The sequence below is a fragment of the Phaseolus vulgaris genome, chromosome 11 (assembly GCF_000499845.2).
Source record: "Phaseolus vulgaris cultivar G19833 chromosome 11, P. vulgaris v2.0, whole genome shotgun sequence".
NCBI lineage: Eukaryota > Viridiplantae > Streptophyta > Magnoliopsida > Fabales > Fabaceae > Phaseolus > Phaseolus vulgaris.
Window position 1 is genome coordinate 2015210 of NC_023749.2, and position 21728 is coordinate 2036937.

General features: G+C 33.2%; 2 protein-coding genes across 3 annotated transcripts; one reads left to right on the forward strand and one right to left on the reverse strand.

Annotated features, from left to right (window-relative positions):
- The first annotated feature begins 7902 nt into the window (after nucleotides 1–7902).
- Nucleotides 7903–12654, forward strand: LOC137814717 (ribosome biogenesis protein BRX1 homolog 1-like). The gene is made up of 9 exons (XM_068617635.1): nucleotides 7903–8003; nucleotides 8090–8317; nucleotides 9432–9573; nucleotides 9840–9918; nucleotides 10110–10234; nucleotides 10699–10800; nucleotides 11904–11972; nucleotides 12053–12151; nucleotides 12245–12654. The coding sequence occupies exons 2-9, from the start codon at nucleotides 8106–8108 to the stop codon at nucleotides 12374–12376; spliced, it is 960 nt and encodes a 319-aa protein (XP_068473736.1). The 5' UTR covers nucleotides 7903–8003; nucleotides 8090–8105; the 3' UTR covers nucleotides 12377–12654.
- Nucleotides 12655–17994: 5340 nt separating this feature from the next.
- Nucleotides 17995–20127, reverse strand: LOC137827946 (uncharacterized). 2 transcript variants are annotated; one of them, XM_068634337.1, is made up of 2 exons: nucleotides 19896–20112; nucleotides 17995–19665 (listed from the first exon to the last, which is right to left on the reverse strand). In XM_068634337.1, the coding sequence occupies exon 2, from the start codon at nucleotides 19659–19661 to the stop codon at nucleotides 18156–18158; it is 1506 nt and encodes a 501-aa protein (XP_068490438.1). In that variant the 5' UTR covers nucleotides 19662–19665; nucleotides 19896–20112; the 3' UTR covers nucleotides 17995–18155. The 2 variants fall into 2 exon arrangements, with proteins under 2 accessions (XP_068490438.1, XP_068490432.1); XM_068634331.1 differs by having other exon boundaries at nucleotides 17995–20127.
- Between the last annotated feature and the right edge of the window lie 1601 nt (nucleotides 20128–21728).

A 21728-nucleotide genomic window follows, 5' to 3' on the forward strand; every position in this document is an offset into this window, starting at 1 on the left:
TATATATATAAATAATATAACAGTAACAATGTCAAAAAGAAAAAGGAAAATAGATATTTTTTCAAATGGTATAGAGATAAACTTTAGTATATTTATCTTCATCACAACCTCCTTTGATAATATTTTGAATTTTATGTAATAATGTGGGATAAAATTAAATTCACTCATATAATGTATTCATCATTTTTTATTCCGCAGTCTAATAGTTGTATATAATTTAGAAATTGATATTAAAGATAATTTAAATGCACATTATAAAAAAATTATTAAATAAAATTTAATTTTAAATAAATAAATAATTTATATAAAATTATATACTATTTTAAAAACTAAAAAAATTATTAATATCTAAATTAATTTTTATTATTGATAAATAGTTTTTAAATTGATATTTAAGATAATTTTTTTAATTTGATTTTTTAAGAAATTCGTAATTAAACTTTGAGTTTTAAAATAAATAATATCTTAAATACTGTGATTTACTCTAATAGTATTACTTTATCAAATTTAAAGTCGAATATTGACATTTTATGTGATTAGAAAGACAAATCCTTAAGAGATCCATATACAATTATTAATTTAAATGATAATTAAAAATTCAAATTTTAAAATGGATAATACTTTAAATACACTTATTTACTCTATTGATATTATCTTACTAGATTTAAAATTAAAATATTAAATATGTATATGGTTTCAAAGATAAATTTTCAAAATAGATAAATCTTCAAAAAAAAATTATTAATTTATTTTAAACAGGGATTTGAAATCGAAAAATAATCCAATATTAATGTGAAACTGATCCACCAAAATTAAGTTGAAACGAAGCTAGTATAGTTACTAGGTCGGCGTAGTGAAAATAGTGGTAGTTAACTATTAATTACTCTTTTTCAAGTTTTAATAAATCCTTAAATATAATCACTGCGTCAATAAATGTTTAGCTAACACCACAACTCAATTTACTAACAATAACATTTAGTTTTTGAAAGTCACAGATATCTTACTTTTCTAAATTAAATTTATCTTTAAGGTCAAAAAACAAGGACAAATCTACTTTCGATTTAATTTAAAGTAAATCATTATTTGAACCTACTCAACTATTTTATTCAAGAAACTCTCTTAGAGTTAAAAAAAAGTACTTTTTTAACATTCCATAAAGGCTTAGAGCTTCTATTTTTGGGTGTTTCTTCCTCCAACCCTATAATGTTTTTTCTGCACCCCATCAATGGGAAAGAAGATCAAAATGTCTAATCTAACCCGACCTTACTTCAAAAAGTTTTTTTTTTTTTTAACGTGTAACTGGATTTCATAAAGCCGATTTATAATTTATAATATGAGGTTTGCATCTATTTATAAATAATGAAATATCTTAATTTCTAGTTGATATCTCCAACATACACCTCAAACAAGGATACTATGGAAATATATGTTATGCACCCTACTTCAAAATGTCCAATAAACTCTCGTCAAAATAAACGAATAAAAAAATCAAAATGTCTCATTTAATCTAGCCTTACTTCAAAAAGTTGCTTTTTTAAATGCGTAACTCGACCTCATAAAACCGGTTTATAATATGAGGTTTGCACTTACTTATAAATAATAAAATATCCTGATCTCTAGTTGATGTATTATGCATGTTTCATAAATTTTATTCTAGGATTTTTTTTGAAAAATGCTTTCCAGAATTTTTGAAAGTTATTTTCCAAAATACACTTATAAATTTTGGAAAGGAGTATATGAGAAGATTTCAAAAAAACTATTCCAAAAAATCATTTAAAAAAAAGAGTAAAATTGTATTTTTAAATATTGATCGGGGGGTGAAGGAAGAAACACCCTCATTTTTTATATAGCAGTTGTATGATTCTAACACCGTTCATATATATAACGTTTTCATATAATCTATTGCTCTCTCATTTCTAAATTATAAGTAATTTATTTATTTATTCATTTTCTTTATTTGTTGTAATTTTCAGATTTCAAGGCAATTATGATTTTTTTTTTCAATTATACCTTGTTTTCTTTAATTAAATATAATTCGAAAATAGAACACTTAATCTTCTACAGAGTAGCTAAGATCGAAAATAGATTACGATTTTATTTTCTGGATTGATTTCAGTTCAAATCTATGCCAGATAATAAAAATGTAACATTTGAAGCCATGCTTGGAGAGTTGTAAGTAAGTTATTTGATCATTGAATTGGAGTTATATATGCACTGAAAAATTAAGGAGGAAAATTTGTTTTGCTAAATGTGGTTAGATATCAAATTTGGCAGCAGGAATAGCTACTGGTGGTGTGCTTGGGTTTCTATAAATCATCACCAGGATTCGTGTTATGCTGGTGTTATGCAGTCTCAGGTCTTGGGACTGAGTTCTAACTAGCTTTAAGTTTTTGAGTTAAGTGGTGAGCCGCTTAACTTTGTTTTAATCGTTGAATGCTTAATTAGGAGGTCTATGTATAAGGGTTGGAACACCCCTAAAGTGTTTCTTTTAATTCTATTAATTCGTTGCTGATAAAAAAAAAAATCAAATTTGGCGAAGATGGAGAAAATTAAAGATAATGTGAAATGAGTGACAGTGATGGAGTAGTAGTAATATAAGGAAGTGATTAAAAATAATATTAAGAAAATTATATAACCAATATTTTAAAAAATAAATTATTTAACTTTTTTGAAATATAAGGAAGTGATTTAATTATTTACTAAATAAATAAATAATTAAATTATATTTTATTTATTAAAGGATGAAATTGTTCAAGGTAAAGGAAAGTTACTTCTCTTTATATAATGGTATAAATAATATTGAATAGAAAAGTAATAGTGTATTATAAGCATAGATGATTTTTAATTAGAGAAAACATTAATACTCGTTTAAGTAGCAGAAGAATAAATAATTAATAGAATTACTTTTTTTTTACACGATATTGTAATTGTATTTATATAAATTGTCGGAGAGAGTATTCTTAGAATCCATTTCCGCTTTACTCTTTTTGTTCCTCTGTTAACATCTTCTCTCAGTTAGCTTTTTCTACTAGTCAATTCTTTCTCTCAATCAACTCCTTCTTTGGAATTACTTTATGATCTCTCTCGATATGAGATGTAGTACCTACAGGAATTCTCCGATGCTTAAGTTAGTCTTTGTATTAATCACTTAATAGAAAAACTAAAAAATTGAACTAAACATTCTATCTATTTATACTACTTGTTAACGAGTCACATCATTTTAATCCTTCTACTTATCTCTTATTAATTGATTATCAACACTTAATTAATTTTATTTATCTTTCATGCGTGTCTCTTATTAACACTGACACTTGTGCGTTTTTTTCACGTAATATTTCTACTAACACTTTTGCTTGTTCTTTACTTCTTTCGACCTTTTGGTTTCTCGGTCTTTTGACGTACAAGCTTTCGACATGACCGATTCAATAACAATTGTTAACTTATCTATTTTATTCATAAATTTATTCTTAAATAAATAAAAAATGAGGAAGTATTTCATTAGACCTCACGTTGTCAAAATATTAATATTCTAGCTAAAACTCTTAAGTGAAACATTCACCATGTCTTATCTATTCATCATTAGTGTTTTCTCTTTTTTTTTATTATGTCATTTTGTGCTATGTTGTGTGAATTTTATTATCTAATGAGATATTATTTTTATGATATAAATAGTAGTCATGACTATGGATAAAATACCATTGAATTTTGTTACCTTATCATACATTTTTCATCGGTATTATAGTACTTTTCCAAGCGCAAGAGAATTGTGGGTCACATTCTACACAAAGTTAAAGTGTTTGCGTCTTCCTACGAACTTAGTGTCAATTGACATGATGTTAAAATTGAGTAATTAATGGTTGCTTGAATTGTTCTATTTTTAAATTAAAAAAAATTAGGTTATTTTCTAATTTAAAATGTTGGATACACTTTATATAAACAAATGCAAGAGAATGAGTGATTCAAAAAATGAGTGACAATAAACATTTTGTACAACCAGTCATCCATATTTTGATGCTAAATATAAACATGGAAATTTCTTTTTGAAAAATCTCTTGAGATCCAAATGGGCAAATTTTTACTATACTCAACCATTTTTAATCTTCACCCTACACATTTTTAAGTTTCGGTACAAGGTACAATACATTTTCATTCAATCACAAAACTGATACATTCTCACTCAATCACAAAACTAATACATTCTCATTCAATCACAAAACAGCATCATTTAGGATAACTATTATAAACCTTAAACCTAAAATTTTAATGTGGTGTTAAAGCCTAACCTTTGACAACAGCAGTGAGAGCTTGTTCTTCCTTTTCAAGCTGTTCAACATCTACTAGAGGCTTAGCATCCACAGCATGGATCTCCCTTTCCTGTTCCACATCCTCTTCCTCTTGGAAAGCAAACACATCCTCTTTGTCTTCTTCCTTCAAGTTCCAAGGTTTGAAGTCCTCTCCTGCTCGAACTCCAGAATTCCCACCATCAAAAGCACCACCTCCACCACCCGCATCTCCACTTTCCTTCTCGATCCCTTTAAATATAGCATCCTCGTCTTGCTCATCGAGACCCTTCTCATGCAACCACCCCTGTCCTTGAGCCTGGGGGGCAAGTGTACCGGTACGGCCGAGAGGCCGAGACCTTGGAAGGCTTGGCCGAGACGACCGAGAGGCCGAGACCTTAGAAGACTCGGCAGAGAGGTCGAGACCTTGGAAGGCTTGGCCGAGACGGCCGAGAGGCCGAGACCTTAGAAGACTCGGCCGAGAGGCCGAGACCTTGGAAGGCTTGGTCGAGAGGACCGAGAGGCCAAGACCTTAGAAGACTTGGCCGAGAGGGCGAGACCTTATAAGACTTGGCCGAGAGGGCGAGACCTTATAAGACTTGGCCGAGCGACCGAGACCGTTGAAGACTCAACTGATAAGGCCGAAGGCCACGGGTATTTGGCCGATGGCCGGCCCTCACCACGAGACTTTGGCCGATGGCCGAGTCCCATTACAATTAACGCTCAAACCGAGATCAGTGAAGCTAATCCATCATCAAGAATTAGGTAATGCAACCCTAAGCTGTATCCACCTCGATAAACGGGTCCAACAAGGTAGGCCCACTAGAATAATATAAATAGCATGCATCCCAAGGAGTAAGGTATGTCATTTATCACTCTGAGAGCTGACCACCCGCTTTACTGACTTGAGCGTCGGAGTGCCTTCGCAGGTACCCCCACCATCCGGTGTATAGCCGAGGCCGAGGGCCGAAGGGGAAGCAGGAGGGCGAGAAGAACCCCAGCTCACTACCCAATCACCTGACCGACCGAAGGAAGGAGAAGAAGACTTCAATAGTTCTCTAGGTCCCATCTCCCTAGCAGGAACAATAGGCATGCATTTCATGTTAAAAATCATTAATATATCATCTGTGTTACTAAAAATAGTCTTTACATATAATCATGATGTGTAGCATTAAAGGGAAAAGGGTTCTTTAGATGAAAGAGCTACTTCAACCTTGGAAAGCAAACATGTGGGTGGCCCCAAATTAAAAACAGTGAATCATGGCCAAATATGTTGCCTTTGCTTTAAGATCCACAAACTCTAAGAGAACCAATTCCAGCTTGCTAATTTGTCTAGCAGCAAAAGTAACACAAACAATGACAAAAGTGTTCCAATTATTGATGAAATCTAGTAAGCGTTTCCACCAAATTATAGAGGAAAGACATGAACAAAGAAAAACAAGCCCACAAAGGGTGTTGTTGTTTTCTTTTTACATTTAAAAAAAAAATAAAGTGAGTGAAGATCTCACCTTTTCAAACTGATTTTGTTTCATGTTTTCCAAAACCATATTATAACACTTTCATTTGTGATTTATATTTTAATGGATTTGTATCATAGAACTTCTTTTTATAAACTATTGAAAATTTAATCGAATATCATCTTAAGAAAACCCTAATAATTATAATTAAGTATATAGTTTGGTTTGGTTGATTGAGTATGATGCATGAGTTAGTGTAAACTTGCTTACATGTGTTCAATTCCTATAATCCAATGCACCCTTGTTTGTACTTTCATCTTAATTAATGTCATAAATTGATGGAAATTATAAAACTTGGAGGCTTCAATAATTTTTTTTTCTAATTGTACTAAAATTTCAATTATTTTATTTAAAATGATCTACTGGCACTTATTTTCTCTTTCTTAATTCCAATTTTGGAGAGTATTTTTTATAATGTTATGTAAATAAAATATCGTTCTGTAAAGTACATTTTGAAATAACAAATGGATACAAATGTTTTAGAAATAAGGTAAATAAAATATTTGGATTACTCACTGCAATCTTCTAATTTATAGATTTCGAAATGTACTTTTCCAAATAAGTTTTGGCTTTCTTAAAAGTTAGATGATTCTTTTGATAACATGAAAATCATTAGTGTTTTGTAAAATATTTTTCAGAATGTAAGAAATAAAAAAATGTTTATGAAATTATTTTTTAAGGTGACATTTTCAACCAAATTTTTTCCAAAAAAAAGGATAACATTAAAAGAGTGGAAAATAGTTTAATTTAATCGGAGAAAACAAACTTAATCTCAATTTATATTTATTCAAGAAGAAGCATTGCATTGTTGCGAGCTTGGCAGTGAAAGCATAAAAGTTAATGTGAGATATGAAAGAGAATGCAAAGAAGATAAATAGTTTTGAAAGGGAAAAATGCGGTAATAATATGTCATTTTAAATGAAAAGCAACAAAAGGGGCTGCATTTCACAAAAAAGGATTGTAAATAGTAGGATCCAACATGAGTCAACATACCTAATGAAGCCCAAGAAATAGAAACGGGACGGCCCAGAACTTAACTTTCTGCAAGCGGGTAGTAAGACTGCTTCTTCCTACACCTCCATACGTCTTCTCTCACTTCCATAAATTTTTGTATTCCAAAATTGTCATTCTATAATATTCTATATTACGTAATTTGAAAGTCCTTTTTCTAATATGAGATTAAAATCTGGAAGCCTTTTTTCACATGCGTGATTAATTTCTAAATTACATAATTCAGAAATTTTTTTAATATAAGATTAGCTTTTGGATTTTGAAAGTTTTTTTTAGATAACAGATTAATTTCTAGATTATATAATTTAAAAATCTTTTATGAATTTGAAAGTAGCTTTTGAAAATTTAAAATTTCAGATTACATAACTCGTAAGTTATTTTTGAATCCGATATTAAGTTTTGGATTATATAATCTCGAATATATATAATTTTTTAAATTGATTCTGGATTGTATAAATTTATGAGACTGATAAAAAAGGATAAAAAATATTTTCAAGTTTTGTATGGGTGATACCCTTACATTTTTCTTTCTGCCCTCCGATAATTTTGTAAATTCCAAAATTGACCCCCACAATTTTGGGATCTGGGAGTGTGCTACGGATTCATCAATCCAGAAGTGAATCATGTTGCATTCTGGATGAGGGGTGTTCCAGAAGCAAAGTTTGCATAAATTATTGATTTCCGGATTGCTGAATCCAGAAGCCTAATTTCTATTACGGATTGGTGAATCTGGAATGATTTTTTTCAATTATGGATTTCTGAATCCGGAATGCATATTTTGAATTACAGATTGACGGATCCGAAATGGTTTTTCAATTATGAATGTTTTGCATTTTTTATTTTGGATTAACACTACTATTCATGTACTACCGAAAGCATTAATCCGTGAGATTACCGAAAATTTACCGGATTTCATAATCTGGAATACAAAAAAATGAACAATTTATATAGGGACACTTTTGTCTTTGCTCAACCTTATGGGGGTGTAGGAAGAAGAATGTAGGGGTGCAGAAAGAAACTGCCAAGAAATAGTCTTTTCATAAGCATATCCCAAAAGGGCCGAAACCGGTTTATAAAGGGCCCAACTTAAGCATAAACCCTTTGCCGCCATTGCCACAGCTCATTCATTCAATTATTCGTCGCCACCGCCGGCGAAAGCCCAAACCAGTTTCTCTATCATCTCTTTCCTCCGCAGGTGCGTTTATACTCTGGCGCACTCCTTTCTAAAGGGTCGTTGTCAATTTTTTATGTTTTTGTGATTATGGTTATTGGGTGTGTCAGTTTTTGAAGCAAAAAAATGGGGAAGAAGAGAAAGCACAGTGAGAGTAGTGAACTTGTTGCACAGCCCAAAAAGGAAGATGCTGCTCCAGAGAGACCAACGAGGACCCTTTTGGGTTGGAAGGATAAGAGTCTAGTCAATGATGAAGTCGACGACAGCAACGTTGGTTCACCAATATTCAGGAACAAAGAGAAGGTTTTGGTCACTTGCTCTAGGCGCATCAGTTACAGGTACAATCTAATACAAACCCCATGACTTGTCAAAGTGTAGGTCTTGACATTCGGTCGTACGGGAAGGTCTTGACTTCTCGGTCGTTCGTCCAAGTCCTAGAAGGTCTCGACATCTCTGTCGTTCGGCCATGTCCCCGAGGGTCTCGACATCTCGGTCGTTCGGCCATCTTTCGAAGGTTTCGACCATTCGGTCGTTCGGCCTCGCGATGATGTACCCGAGCTTTAAGTTTTTGAGCTAAGTGGGGAGCCGCTTATCTTTGTTTTAACTGCTAAATGCTTAATTAGGAGGTCTATGTATAAGGGTTGGAACACCCCTAAAGTGTTTCATTTTATTCTATTAATTCGTTGCTGATCAAAAAAAAAAATAGATTTTGTGTTTTTCGTTTATAGTTTGTATTACTCTATTTTTTCGTCACTTGCCCGCTTGCTCGATTAACATCGCAAGTGCCGGCCGACCACCCACCAAACTTGCTCGATGACATTGCAAGTATTGGCCGAACGCCCGCTTGCTCGATCAAACATCGCAAGTGCCGGCCGCCCGACTACCCGCTTGCTCGATTAACATCGCAAGTGCCGGCCGACCACCCACCAAACTTGCTCGATGACATCGCAAGCATTGGCCGAACGCCCGCTTGCTCGATTAAACATCGCAAGTGCCGGCCGCTCGACTGCCCGCTTGCTCAATTAACATCGCAAGTGTCGGCCGACCACCCCCCAAACTTGCTCGATGACATTGCCAGCATTGGCCGAACGCCCGCTGGCTCAATTAAACATCGCAAGTGCCGGCCGCTCGTCTGCCCGCTTGCTCGATTAACATCACAAGTGCCGGCCGACCAAACTTGCTCGATGACATTGCAAGTATTGGCCGACTGCCCGCTTGCTCGATTAAACATCGCAAGTGCCGGCCGACCACCCACCAAACTTGCTCGATGACATTGCCAGCATTGGCCGAACGCCCGCTTGCTCGATTAAACATCGCAAGTGCCGGCCGCTCGACTGCCCGCTTGCTCGCGGGCAAAGTTTAAGAACAGAGAAACCTTGTGCAGTGAGTCAGTTTTTGTATATTATAATGGTATTTTTTTGGGCGGAGTATTTATTTTCCATTCATTTGTAGGTACCGGCATTTGATGTTGAACTTGGTGTCACTTTTGCCGCATTGCAAGAAGGATAACAAGGTTGAATCAAAGGAAACTAAAGGCGCCACCCTGAACGAGCTTGTTGAGCTCAAAAGTTGCTCCTCGTGTTTATTTTTTGAGGTATTTTATTTATATGCCACAAGGTTTTTCAGTGCCGTGTTACTTCGATTTAGGATTGATGTGTTGTGCTGTTCTCTAGACTAGTATTTGCATTATGTTTGCTATTTGGAAAATCTAAAGCATGCTTGTAGGTAGAGGGATTCGTTTCTTGGTTACAAATGTTGATGCTATTTAACTATGATATGGTAGTCATGAGTTTGTGTCTGGTCAACTTGTTATATTCTGATTAGTGTCTTCTCCTCTCATTTTCTATGCATCAATTTCAGTGCAGGAAGCAAAAAGATCTTTATCTCTGGATGGCCAAATGCCCCAGTGGCCCATCTGTAAAATTTCTAGTTAGTGCGGGTAATATTCTGATCTGATCATTGTCGTAATGTTTATATAATACTAATTTGCTTGCTCTGATCATGTAGAGTTCTGATGTCTGTATACTCTAGGCATCACTGGTCATTCTTCCCAGTGAATTATGATTTTGTGTTTCTCTCTCTCTCTCCCACCCAATTTTTTTATATACTTTTTCCACCACTGCTTTTCAGTGCATACTATGGAGGAGTTGAAGCTAACGGGAAATCACCTAAAAGGTTCCCGTCCTCTTTTGACGTTTTCTGCAAATTTTGAAAAAGATGCACATTGGAAACTGTTAAAGGAGATGTTGTTACAGGTATGTGGTCTGTTTCTTTCCTTGCAAGTTTTTTCATCTTTGTCCACCTAGTTTCATCCGAGTAAAACTTAAGTTGATTACTCTCATATGTGCCATTTCATATACAAGGTAAAGGTTAGCTTGATGGTTTCATCTTAGTTTGTTGATTCATGATGTTGCCTCCATGAATTTCCAGTCTAATTATGATCTGCTTCATGTGCTCTTTCCTGATGTTATTGGGATCTTACATTGTGGTTGTCATGTTTCTTCCTAGGAGTATTTTCTCAATTTGTTGTTTCTGATTGGAGAAAATTCAATTAATGTTATTATATGTCCATCTATTATTACATAGTTTAGATTGAGTAAGCTGTGAGTTCTGTTTAATGCATATATTTCTGTGTACAGTTCTCTCTATTTCTAATACTGTTGTATGTCTGCTGTAATTGATAATTTCTGATATACTATTTCTTTCTTTTTTTGTTCAGATATTCGAAATACCAAAGGACCATAGAAAAGCTAAGCCCTTCCATGATCATGTTTTTGTTTTCTCAATAGCTGATGACCATATATGGTTCCGTAATTACCAGGTTTGTGTTTGTATTAGCATTGTCCTTTAAAGAATTTATGGGTTCCTTAATTTGAAGATTGTTGTTTGGGGTCTCCTTTCTACCTACCTCTAAAGAAATTATGTGTATACATTGTGATTATAAATATGTTGATTGCTTTTTTAGCCACAGGTTAATGATTGAAGTGAAGTTTGGGTCGAGCATTTTTAACCTTTAGTTTCTTATAAACATTACCGAGGAATGAACTTAAGTTTCTATCTATACATTTCAATTTGAAGGATTAGTTTTTGGGTTCCTTAATAAATAGACTTCAATATGATGTAAAGAATGCTTAACCACAACAATTTTTAAGATTGAGGATATTGGACTATTATAATGAGTTTAAATTTTTATCTACTACCAGTGTAAAACATTTTGGATGTTCCAGTATGGTATTGTTTCATAAGCTCAAAGGTTAAACTATGGTGCATGTAATGTTTCGTTTACTGATCAACTTCATTCATTTAATTATGGTCTGCTATGATGCATGGGCACGATATTGGATATGATGCATACCTGATATGGCAATACACTTGTTTTTGAATATTTAAGGTACTATGCGTGACATATAAGTATTGAAAAATGTATAAAAACATAATAAATATATAATTACAATTGTGTGAATCCAAATTGAAATCACATTTATTAGACATTGTCAAAATAAGTATTAGTGTTTAATAGATTAGATACTTCATCGTTGGTAAAGTATCCCAAAGTATTGGATACGGATATGTGATACAAATTGAAGTATGTATCAGTGCATCACAGATGGTCAGTCTCACCAAATCAGTGATGACTGAATCAAGTGTTGATTTTGGTTTGATTCCTGTGCGAGCCTGCAATAGAAGTTCTACTCATTTTTTGTAGGACAAAAACCCATTAGATTGAGTCATTTGTGTTATACTCATGGCATCAGTTTTTTAGAGGACAATTGTTACTATTAGTTGTTCACAAGATTCATTTAATTCGACCATTTATGGTCTCATTTTCTCCAACTATATAATATTGATTTTTTCATGACAAAGTATTGTTTTATTTTCTGCCTGTGGCCTACTAAGGAATGCTACATCTTTATTCCCTTGCAGATTTCTACTCATCATAATAAAGCAGATAAATTACCAAAGGGAGGCCTTGATAAAATGACATTGATTGAGGTCTGAAAACTGGTTCTTGATGTATTTTTTATCTTTCAATTTCTAACATTCATTTACATGTGTGCAAACTACTTGTGTAGGTCGGTCCACGATTCTGCTTGAACCCAATTAAAATATTTGGTGGCAGTTTTGGAGGCCCAACATTATATGAGAATCCATTCTATGTATCTCCAAATCAGGTACCAACCAATATATTTTTCGTGTATGCTTAGAATTTCTCAAGCTTTCTACTACTAAGAAGCATATGTATCATTGGTTGCTGGTTCTGATAGGTTCGAGCTTTGGAGAAAAAGAAGAAGGCTGGAAAGTTTGCGAAGAAGGTCAAAGCAAAGACAAGGAGGAAAATGCATGAGATGTCTAATCCTCTGGAGCCTGATGAGTTTGCAGATATGTGGAAAGATTGATTTTGAATACAACTGCAGCTAAAGAGTAAGTAAGAAAGAAAAAATCATATTTCACCTTATATCCATTCATCATGTGATGGAATATTTGGTTGGTAGCAACAGCTTTTGATGTGAAATTCTTTATATGTTCAATTGAAGATATAGCTGTAACATGAAAGGGAGACTTTTTTTATTCTTCAATGTTTTTTTCTGTAATTTTTGTGGGGGCTGGTTGTTCTCTTATCAGACATTGATTTGGTGGATGGAAATTAAATTTTGGCAGAGAAGGTTCCAGTTTTGAGATTGGGTTTGAATGATATGTTTATTATGAGCTCATTTCCCCTGTAGAGAAGAGAACTACCCTTTTTTTATATCTCACCAGTAATAAATCACTATTAATGGTCTCATTATAACCTATACTGGCCTAATTTAAAATATAAAATAATTGTCTAATACTGATAGAAGATTCCTATTGGGTAAATCAGATTTTGGCCTACTATGCTTAAAAAATATATTGACATTTTTACCATGTTGGTGTTTTCAATATATTTCGTTTAGGGTGGCTCTTCATATGGCTCACCTCCCCGGGCTTTTTAGCAGAACTCTAGTACTATTTCAGCCTCTGGTGGAGCTAAGCTGTTAACAAGAATGTTTGTGAGTACATCAAAGTGCTTCTGAGCAGATCTCTGTCATGTAGTGAGATCTCTGAGTACATCAAAGTATTCCAAAAAATCATTTAAAAAAAGGAGTAAAATTGTATTTTTAAATATTGATCGGGGGTGAAGGAAGAAACACCCTCATTTTTTATGTAGCAGTTGTATGATTCTAACACCGTTCATATATATAACGTTTTCATATAATCTATTGCTCTCTCATTTCTAAATTATAAGTAATTTATTTATTTATTCATTTTCTTTATTTGTTGTAATTTTCAGATTTCAAGGCAATTATGATTTTTTTTTTCAATTATACCTTGTTTTCTTTAATTAAATATAATTGGAAAATAGAACACTTAATCTTCTACAGAGTAGCTAAGATCGAAAATAGATTACGATTTTATTTTCTGGATTGATTTCAGTTCAAATCTATGCCAGATAATAAAAATGTAACATTTGAAGCCATGCTTGGAGAGTTGTAAGTAAGTTATTTGATCATTGAATTGGAGTTATATATGCACTGAAAAATTAAGGAGGAAAAATTATTTTGCTAAATGTGGTTAAATATCAAATTTGGTGAAGATGGAGAAAATTAAAGATAATGTGAAATGAGTGACAGTGATGGAGTAATAGTAATATAAGGAAGTGATTAAAAATAATATTAAGAAAATTATATAACCAATATTTTAAAAAATAAATTATTTAACTTTTTTGAAATATAAGGAAGTGATTTAATTATTTACTAAATAAATAAATAATTAAATTATATTTTATTTATTAAAGGATGAAATTGTTCAAGGTAAAGGAAAGTTACTTCTCTTTATATAATGGTATAAATAATATTGAATAGAAAAGTAATAGTTTATTATAAGCATAGATGATTTTTAATTAGAGAAAATATTAATACTCGTTTAAGTAGCAAAAGAATAAATAATTAATAGAATCACTTTTTTTTTACACGATATTGTAATTGTATTTATATAAATTGTCGGAGAGAGTGTTCTTAGAATCCATTACCGCTTTACTCTTCTTGTTTCTCCGTAACATCTTCTCTCAGTTAGCTTTTTCTACTAGTCAATTCTTTCTCTCAATCAACTCCTTCTTTGGAATTACTTTATGATCTCTCTCGATATGAGATGTAGTACCTGCAGGAATTCTCCGATGCTTAAGTTAGTCTTTGTATTAATCACTTAATAGAAAAACTAAAAAATTGAACTAAACATTCTATCTATTTATACTACTTGTTAACGAGTCACATCATTTTAATCCTTCTACTTATCTCTTATTAATTGATTATCAACACTTAATTAATTTTATTTATCTTTCATGCGTGTCTCTTATTAACACTGACACTTGTGTGCGTTTTTTTCACATAATATTTCTACTAACACTTTTGCCTGTTCTTTACTTCTTTCGACCTTTTGGCTTCTCGGTCTTTTGACGTACAAACTTTCGACATGACCGATTCAATAACAATTGTTAACTTATCTATTTTATTCATAAATTTATTCTTAAATAAAAAAAAAAGCATGAGGAAGTATTTCATTAGACCTCACGTTGTCAAAATATTAATATTCTAGCTAAAACTCTTAAGTGAAACATTCACCATGTCTTATCTATTCATCATTAGTGTTTTCTCTTTTTTTTTATTATGTCATTTTGTGCTATGTTGTGTGAATTTTATTATCTAATGAGATATTATTTTTATGATATAAATAGTAGTCATGACTATGGATAAAATACCATTGAATTTTGTTACCTTATCATACATTTTTCATCGGTATTATAGTACTTTTCCAAGCGCAAGAGAATTGTGGGTCACATTCTACACAAAGTTAAAGTGTTTGCGTCTTCCTACGAACTTAGTGTCAATTGACATGATGTTAAAATTGAGTAATTAATGGTTGCTTGAATTGTTCTATTTTTAAATTAAAAAAAATTAGGTTATTTTCTAATTTAAAATGTTGGATACACTTTATATAAACAAATGCAAGAGAATGAGTGATTCAAAAAATGAGTGACAATAAACATTTTGTACAACCAGTCATCCATATTTTGATGCTAAATATAAACATGGAAATTTCTTTTTGAAAAATCTCTTGAGATCCAAATGGGCAAATTTTTACTATACTCAACCATTTTTAATCTTCACCCTACACATTTTTAAGTTTCCAAAAATGCCCTTTATTCTGAAAATCAAAATCCAAAATTGAAAAAAAAATATGTTTTGGAAAAGCAAATCTATAATAGATTATTGTGTTATGGAAATTAAAATATAGAATAGAGTTCAAAAATCAAAATTTCATCATGGAATGCAAAAAATAGGTTAAAAAGAATCTGGAAGCCTGTTTCGAAAAAGGAGATTTGGAATGTATTTTTTTATCTGCATTCCTTTTTGTTTAAGGATATTTTTATCCTTTCACATAAAAATCAAATCCATGTTCAAATTTGATAAGGTGCAGAAAGTAATTGGCATATTTAGAGGAGACAATCGTGTAAAAACAATAAAAGGTGTGGAAACACAAATAAAGGAGTGGGAGGATTTGATGCTCAAAGACCTTTGAGGTTAAAATATGTCTATTTCAAGTAATTGACAAAACAACTCTTTAACAAATTATGGAGAAACACTTATCCAACCAAATTGGGGATTCAATAAAGAAAAAAATTAGGGGAATGCTAGAGTGAAATATTCATCCCTACAAGCACTTAAAAAGAGTTCAAAATTTTGGAGATGAAGGTTTGTGAAACCACAATGGAGTATCTTGCTTTAGTTAATGAGCATAGCCAAAAAAATGTCGGGAGATGAAAAACACACAAAAGAAGTCACAATCCTGAAAAAAGTCTAAGAAATTTAACAAAAGTTCAATTATATTCTCTAAATATAAGAGTGTTGATAAACTTAGTTAAAAATCTATTCAGAATAATACCATCAATGACTACAAATTAGGATAAGTTGAAACAGTAACCTTTTGGAATCTAAATCTCCAAGAACATGAAGTAAAGCATCGATGACAGCAATCTGCTTATAATCACCATTAGTGATGCCATGTCATTAGATAAAACATGAAGACTATGGAGTTCTGTCGTGTGTAATTCAGATGAACCATTTCTGGCAAACGTAATTGGTAATGAATTATGAATGATCTAACTTGTTGGCTCACACAAACAAATATAACATGTAGGTGAATAACAAAACACAGGTTATTGAATGAAGTAAAACTTTTGTCTTTCCATAGCTTTGTCCTATTATGTAATTGTACTTAGACTGATTAGACCATTTAGTTTTTCATCTTCAATTTTTGTTGGCTCAATCATGGTCATAACATAACACTATGTGGTTGCAGCAGCAAACTTGGACTCAACAGTATCAGATCAAAGGGATGATTAGAAGAACCGGCAACTGGACGATGAACAAAATAATATTGTTGAGGAGAAAACAATTGGTTTTAGAATAAAAAATGCAATTCTGTTCCCTCCAGAGATATTATTATAGAAGGTGCATGGGACTGAAGAATGCTCCCTATCTGATCATGCTCAACTCACTTCAGTGTTCTAACCAGTAAGAATGACACACCACGCCTAATTATCAATCTCAGAGCAAATTATGAAAACGCTACATCAAGGTAGTGGGAGCCGAGATCACAACTATTTCAAATATTATAACACAAACTAAGTAATTTATACTACACGTGGAAATACATAAAAAACAAAACAAAAGAACCCAAAATTAAAGAAATTCATGATAAATGATAAGTCATAGTTTCACACACAATCACCATCCATCTAGGAACAATAAGAACATTGTAATGATGAAGTAAAAAAATGAGAGATGATGGTGAAATTAACCAAAAAAGAGAGCATAACAAATTAGATAAAAAATAGGAGAACATAGAGAATCTAAAGGAAGAAGAAAGAATGGAACACAGGTTAGAAATCGACTTACAAAGTGAGAAGAAATGGAGGTCAAAACAGAAGTTACTTGTGGAATATATTGGTTTCTAGAACCAATATTGTAAAAGTGCAAAAATAAATATGCTATAACAAAACAATGGTCATGTGGAGAAAAGGAAAAAATTGCGGAGGATGTGAGAGTATGACGGGAAAAAATGCATCTATGCCAAGACTTGGCACCACTCAAACTTCTTTCCATTAGTATTGGAGCACTCCAAAGTCATAGCCCACTTGCTGCTTTTTTTTTGTGATAATTCATTCAATCACAGAGCATCAATTATCAGAAGGAAAGATATGAAATTAGTACGGTGATACTAAAATAACTGCCAGATGCTACTTAAAAGTATTACATTTAGTGCAATTCTAGCTACTAAGCAGAAAACATGATTTGCATAATATAATGTCAAAAACATTTAACCTGTCGAGAGTTTTTGCCTATCTTCACCTTAAGAAGAATTGAATTTCTTGTAGTAGAAGGGGAAAAATGTTGGGCAGCGTTGTTCCTGGTACCATTTTCTCAACAAATAGTCAGAATCAAGATGACACTTCGATAAAATCAGAATGTTGCAGTAAAATTGAGTTTCAGATCACTAGGAGTTAAAGTAATCAATTTACAAGTTAGGACCTTTAATGGTCAACAAATCAGTCTAAATAGTATTTTAGTATAAAAAATTTAAAGTATTAAAAGGCCTGGATTTTAGGTTCCAGCAAAAAAAACCACAAAAATAATCTGGCTTTTGTCTGAGTGCTGAAAGCACACCAACTGATTTGTCAGATGCTGGTCTTCTTCTTGACAATATGTATATCAGTGACTCGGATAAGAGATCTGCTCAAGAGTTGACAGTTGACACAATGTGAAGATTTTTTTTAATCATGCACCAATGAAGGGAAGGATGAATGAATTGTGATTGAAATGAATATGAATAGTATAAGGAAAAGAAAAAAGAATTTCCTTATTTAGTCATTCATGCCCACTCTAGTTGGAAAACATGTGTATATGCTTTCATTATGTGTGTGTATAGCAAAGATGTATTTTAAGCAGCCTAAAATATGACCATTTCTATAAGAGAAAAAGATATATACAGAAGAATATGTTGAACTCTAACCATTCTGATTTTCACCACTTTATGAAGAAAATCACAACTGCACAGAAAAAAAGAATTTCATTATCTATTTATCTATCTATATGTCTATCAATCCCTTGCCTTCTTTATACTTTTTATTAGAGATTCTATTGATGCTTGGATTCTACTTCCTTCTGTTTGCATCACTGCTTGAGACGCCTCCTGAAGATGCTGAATCCCACGACCCAAACTGGCGATTGATGGGGCTGCAGGGGCAGACTCAACAGCACACTCAATCCCATCACCACACAAAAGCAAGCCTGTACAAGTTCCAATACTGCCTGCAAATGTAGCCCAAGGCAAGAACCCAACAGGCCGCACCTTTCGCTTCCTCATTATTTCATAGAAAGCCGTTCTCATGACTGAAATACTGGTTTTTTCAGCAGACGCTATAACACTGTGAGTAACAACTCGAATCTTTTCAGCAGATAACGCTGCCTTCATGATACCGGACGTTTTTGCTCCTGAAGTTGCAAAACCTGGAGCCACAACTTTTGATTGGCCAAAGGCAAAAGCCAGGACTTTCTGCATCTGGCTGAGACCAATTTTAAGTGATGCTGGAATTTTGAATGTAACTACCTTCACCAGCGTTGATGCTGGGACTACTTTGGTCAGCGATGAAGCTCCTAAAACTGCTGTCGCTCCAGCCCCTACTGCCACCATAGGCTTATCCGTTAACAACCGCTTCTTGTCACTGTGATTCAACATTACCTCTTTACCTTCAGAATTTGTGATCAGTTCCGCAACTAGCTCTTTCACTTCAACAGGAAGAGGAGTATCCCAGTGTTTCCTAAGCCCAGCCAAGGCACTAGCATCTACCACTGCCACAATGGTCTTAAACTTATCAGTCTGGCTCCGAATGGCCTGCGCGAAGAGTGCATGCGACTTCTCATCAACCGGAAGCTCCGAGAACTCAATCTTATCCGACTTAGCCCCACCTTTCAAACCCTTATTGTTTAGAGCAATTCTTAGCCCTTCAACAGCAATTCTGAAAGTATAGACCTCAGAAACAGTTCTCTTGTCAAGAACCTCCCCTCTATTCACATCCAACAACATCTTCTGCACATGAGCCAGAGCCTTCCCAAGCGAGGGAAGATCACCAAATATACTATACAAATCCTCAAGCAAAGGGTAAATAGACCTGGCAAAACCCGGGGTCTCATAACTAGTTGATGGCTGAATTTCCTCATCACCCCCCACCAAAACAGAACTAGCATTAGCACCACTAAGCAAAAGCGGATCCAAATGGCCAGACAAAGCCTTAGCCAGCATCACCCTAAGGTCCTTATCAAGAGAAAATCTCTTCAAAGGAGCCCAAGAAGCAGCATGCTGCTGAGGAACCAAGCTATTAACAAAACTTCGAAAATGACTCCCCCGATCAACTCCACCCCCAGAATTGCTATCATTATCACTATTATCACTACTTTTACTACTACCCCAACAAGAAGGAGATTCTATAACAAGAAAAGACGATCCAACATCCTCAGATGCCTTCTTGGCAGCCAACAAGGGGCCATGGAAACTGGTCCCGAAAATCTCCCTCAGCACAAAGTTACCTGCAACATTCTCATACATGTCCCTGCTAATTTTATCAAGAAAGCAACGTTTGATTACCCCAAAAGACGAAGTCGGTAACGGAAGAGAGAACTCTTCAGCCTGAAGCTGGTAGGATGGGGAAACCCCAGCCTGCACCAAAACGGCGTCGGGTTTGATCTCCCTGATAAGGCACTCGGCGTCGGAGGCTGATCGCTCCGACAAATTCAAAGCAGAGAGAATGTAAACAACGGATTGGGTTTGGGAATCACGCACCGCGTATACGAATTGCTTCGTCTGTTCCGGAATCCTCAGTTTCCTCACCAGTTCCTTCGATTCTCTCAACTCGTCCACTCGGAATGGCCACAGATTTTGCAGATTCCATAGCCACGCAATCCCCATTCTCAGAACCAGAAGCGATTCTGCAAGGAAGAAGGTGGATTCAGTGTAGATTAATCTGATTTCTTTTCTTTTCCCAACAAAAATTTAGAATTTGGTTTGATTCGGGAAGCTTGGCTTAAATCACAGTAGAAACTCAACATATAATTTTTAATTACACTTTAAAGATTATTCTATATTAATAGGCTATGTGTTTATATTTTATTTATTCATAACTATTATAACTTCAATAGTTTTGCTACTTTGTGCTATACACAAAAGGAAAAATCCGCATTAGATTGCATTTGAGGTGAACCACACACTATATTATTTTAACAATTTACTGTGCATATAATAATAATTATTATTATATGAATTGGGTTCGAACGATACTTGGAGGTCAAGTACTTGGAATTTGGAGTTTGAGTTAGGTATTTTATCAGACACTATTAAAATTATTATATCTAAAATAGATAATGAGACTAATCAATCATCTGAATAATACATTTTAATTTGACTCAATAACACATAGATTTTAAGATCAGGTACATTATCAAAATCTTACTTGAGTATCGGAGGGCCTTTTATAAATACTATCCAAATCCAAGTTTACAACGAATCTTAAACCCTAAATCCTAAACTGATTGACTAAAAAGTCGTTCTCTTCATTTTGAAAACAATTATTATTGTAATTGATTTTAAGATAATTAATAAAAGTTGAAAGAAAAAATCAATAAATGTAATTATAAATTACAAATTTTTTTATAAACAAATTACTTAGGAAAGCTAATGGAAATTACAACATTAAAACATTGTGTCTTACCAACGATTTCTAGTTTGACTAAAATAAGTTATCTATTATAAGCTAATTATTTGAATTTGTCAACCTAAAACTATGTTTTAAAATATATATATATATATATATATATATATATATATATATATATATATATATATATATATATATATATGAAAGAAGATGGATCAGCTTCTCTTAATTAACTAGCACTTGTTGAATTATAAATAATTCACTTAAGAAAGAATAGCATGTAATACATATCATGGTTCCTCTGTTATATTAAAAAATAAATAAATCTGATGAATAAAAAAATATTAAATTTGTATTCTTCCTTGTTTCATTATTCATTTAAATCCAACATCCACTTTTTTATTAACTGTTTATTATTTTTTATCACACAATAAATCTAAATTTTCTGATTATAAAAAATTACAAAATAAATGTGGAAGACTAAATAAAACATTAAAAAATATATAATATAATATTTTTTTTTCTAATTAGAGAAAAATATTTTCTCTAAATTGGAAATTTTATTCTTCTCTATTATATGGTTTTTTTTTTTGATCAGCAACGAATTAATAGAATTAAAGGAAACACTTTAGGGGTGTTCCAACCCTTATACATAGACCTCCTACTTAAGCATTGAACAATTAAAACAAGGTTAAGCGGCTCACCACTTAACTCAAAAACTTAAAGCTAGTTAGAACTCAGTCCCAAGACCTGAGACTGTATAACACCAGCATAACACGTATCCTAGGGATGATTTGTAGAACCCCAAGCACACCTCCAGAAGCTATTCCTGCTGGGATGTTGGTCTCGACTTAAAAGAGGATAGAGTACCGGTACTGGGCGAGGCCGAACGACCGAATGGTCGAAACCTTCGGAGCGTTGGCCGAACGACAAAGATGTGGAAACTCAGGGTCTTGGCCGAA

Coding starts and splice junctions, on each gene's coding strand:
- LOC137814717 (XM_068617635.1), top strand. CDS start 8,106: ATGGGGAAGAAGAGAAAGCACAGTGAGAGTAGTGAACTTGTTGCACAG. Junction 8,318..9,431: donor TCTAGGCGCATCAGTTACAG/GTACAATCTAAT, acceptor ATTCATTTGTAG/GTACCGGCATTTGATGTTGA. Junction 10,801..11,903: donor TATGGTTCCGTAATTACCAG/GTTTGTGTTTGT, acceptor ATTCCCTTGCAG/ATTTCTACTCATCATAATAA.
- LOC137827946 (XM_068634331.1), bottom strand. CDS start 20,021: ATGGGGATTGCGTGGCTATGGAATCTGCAAAATCTGTGGCCATTCCGA.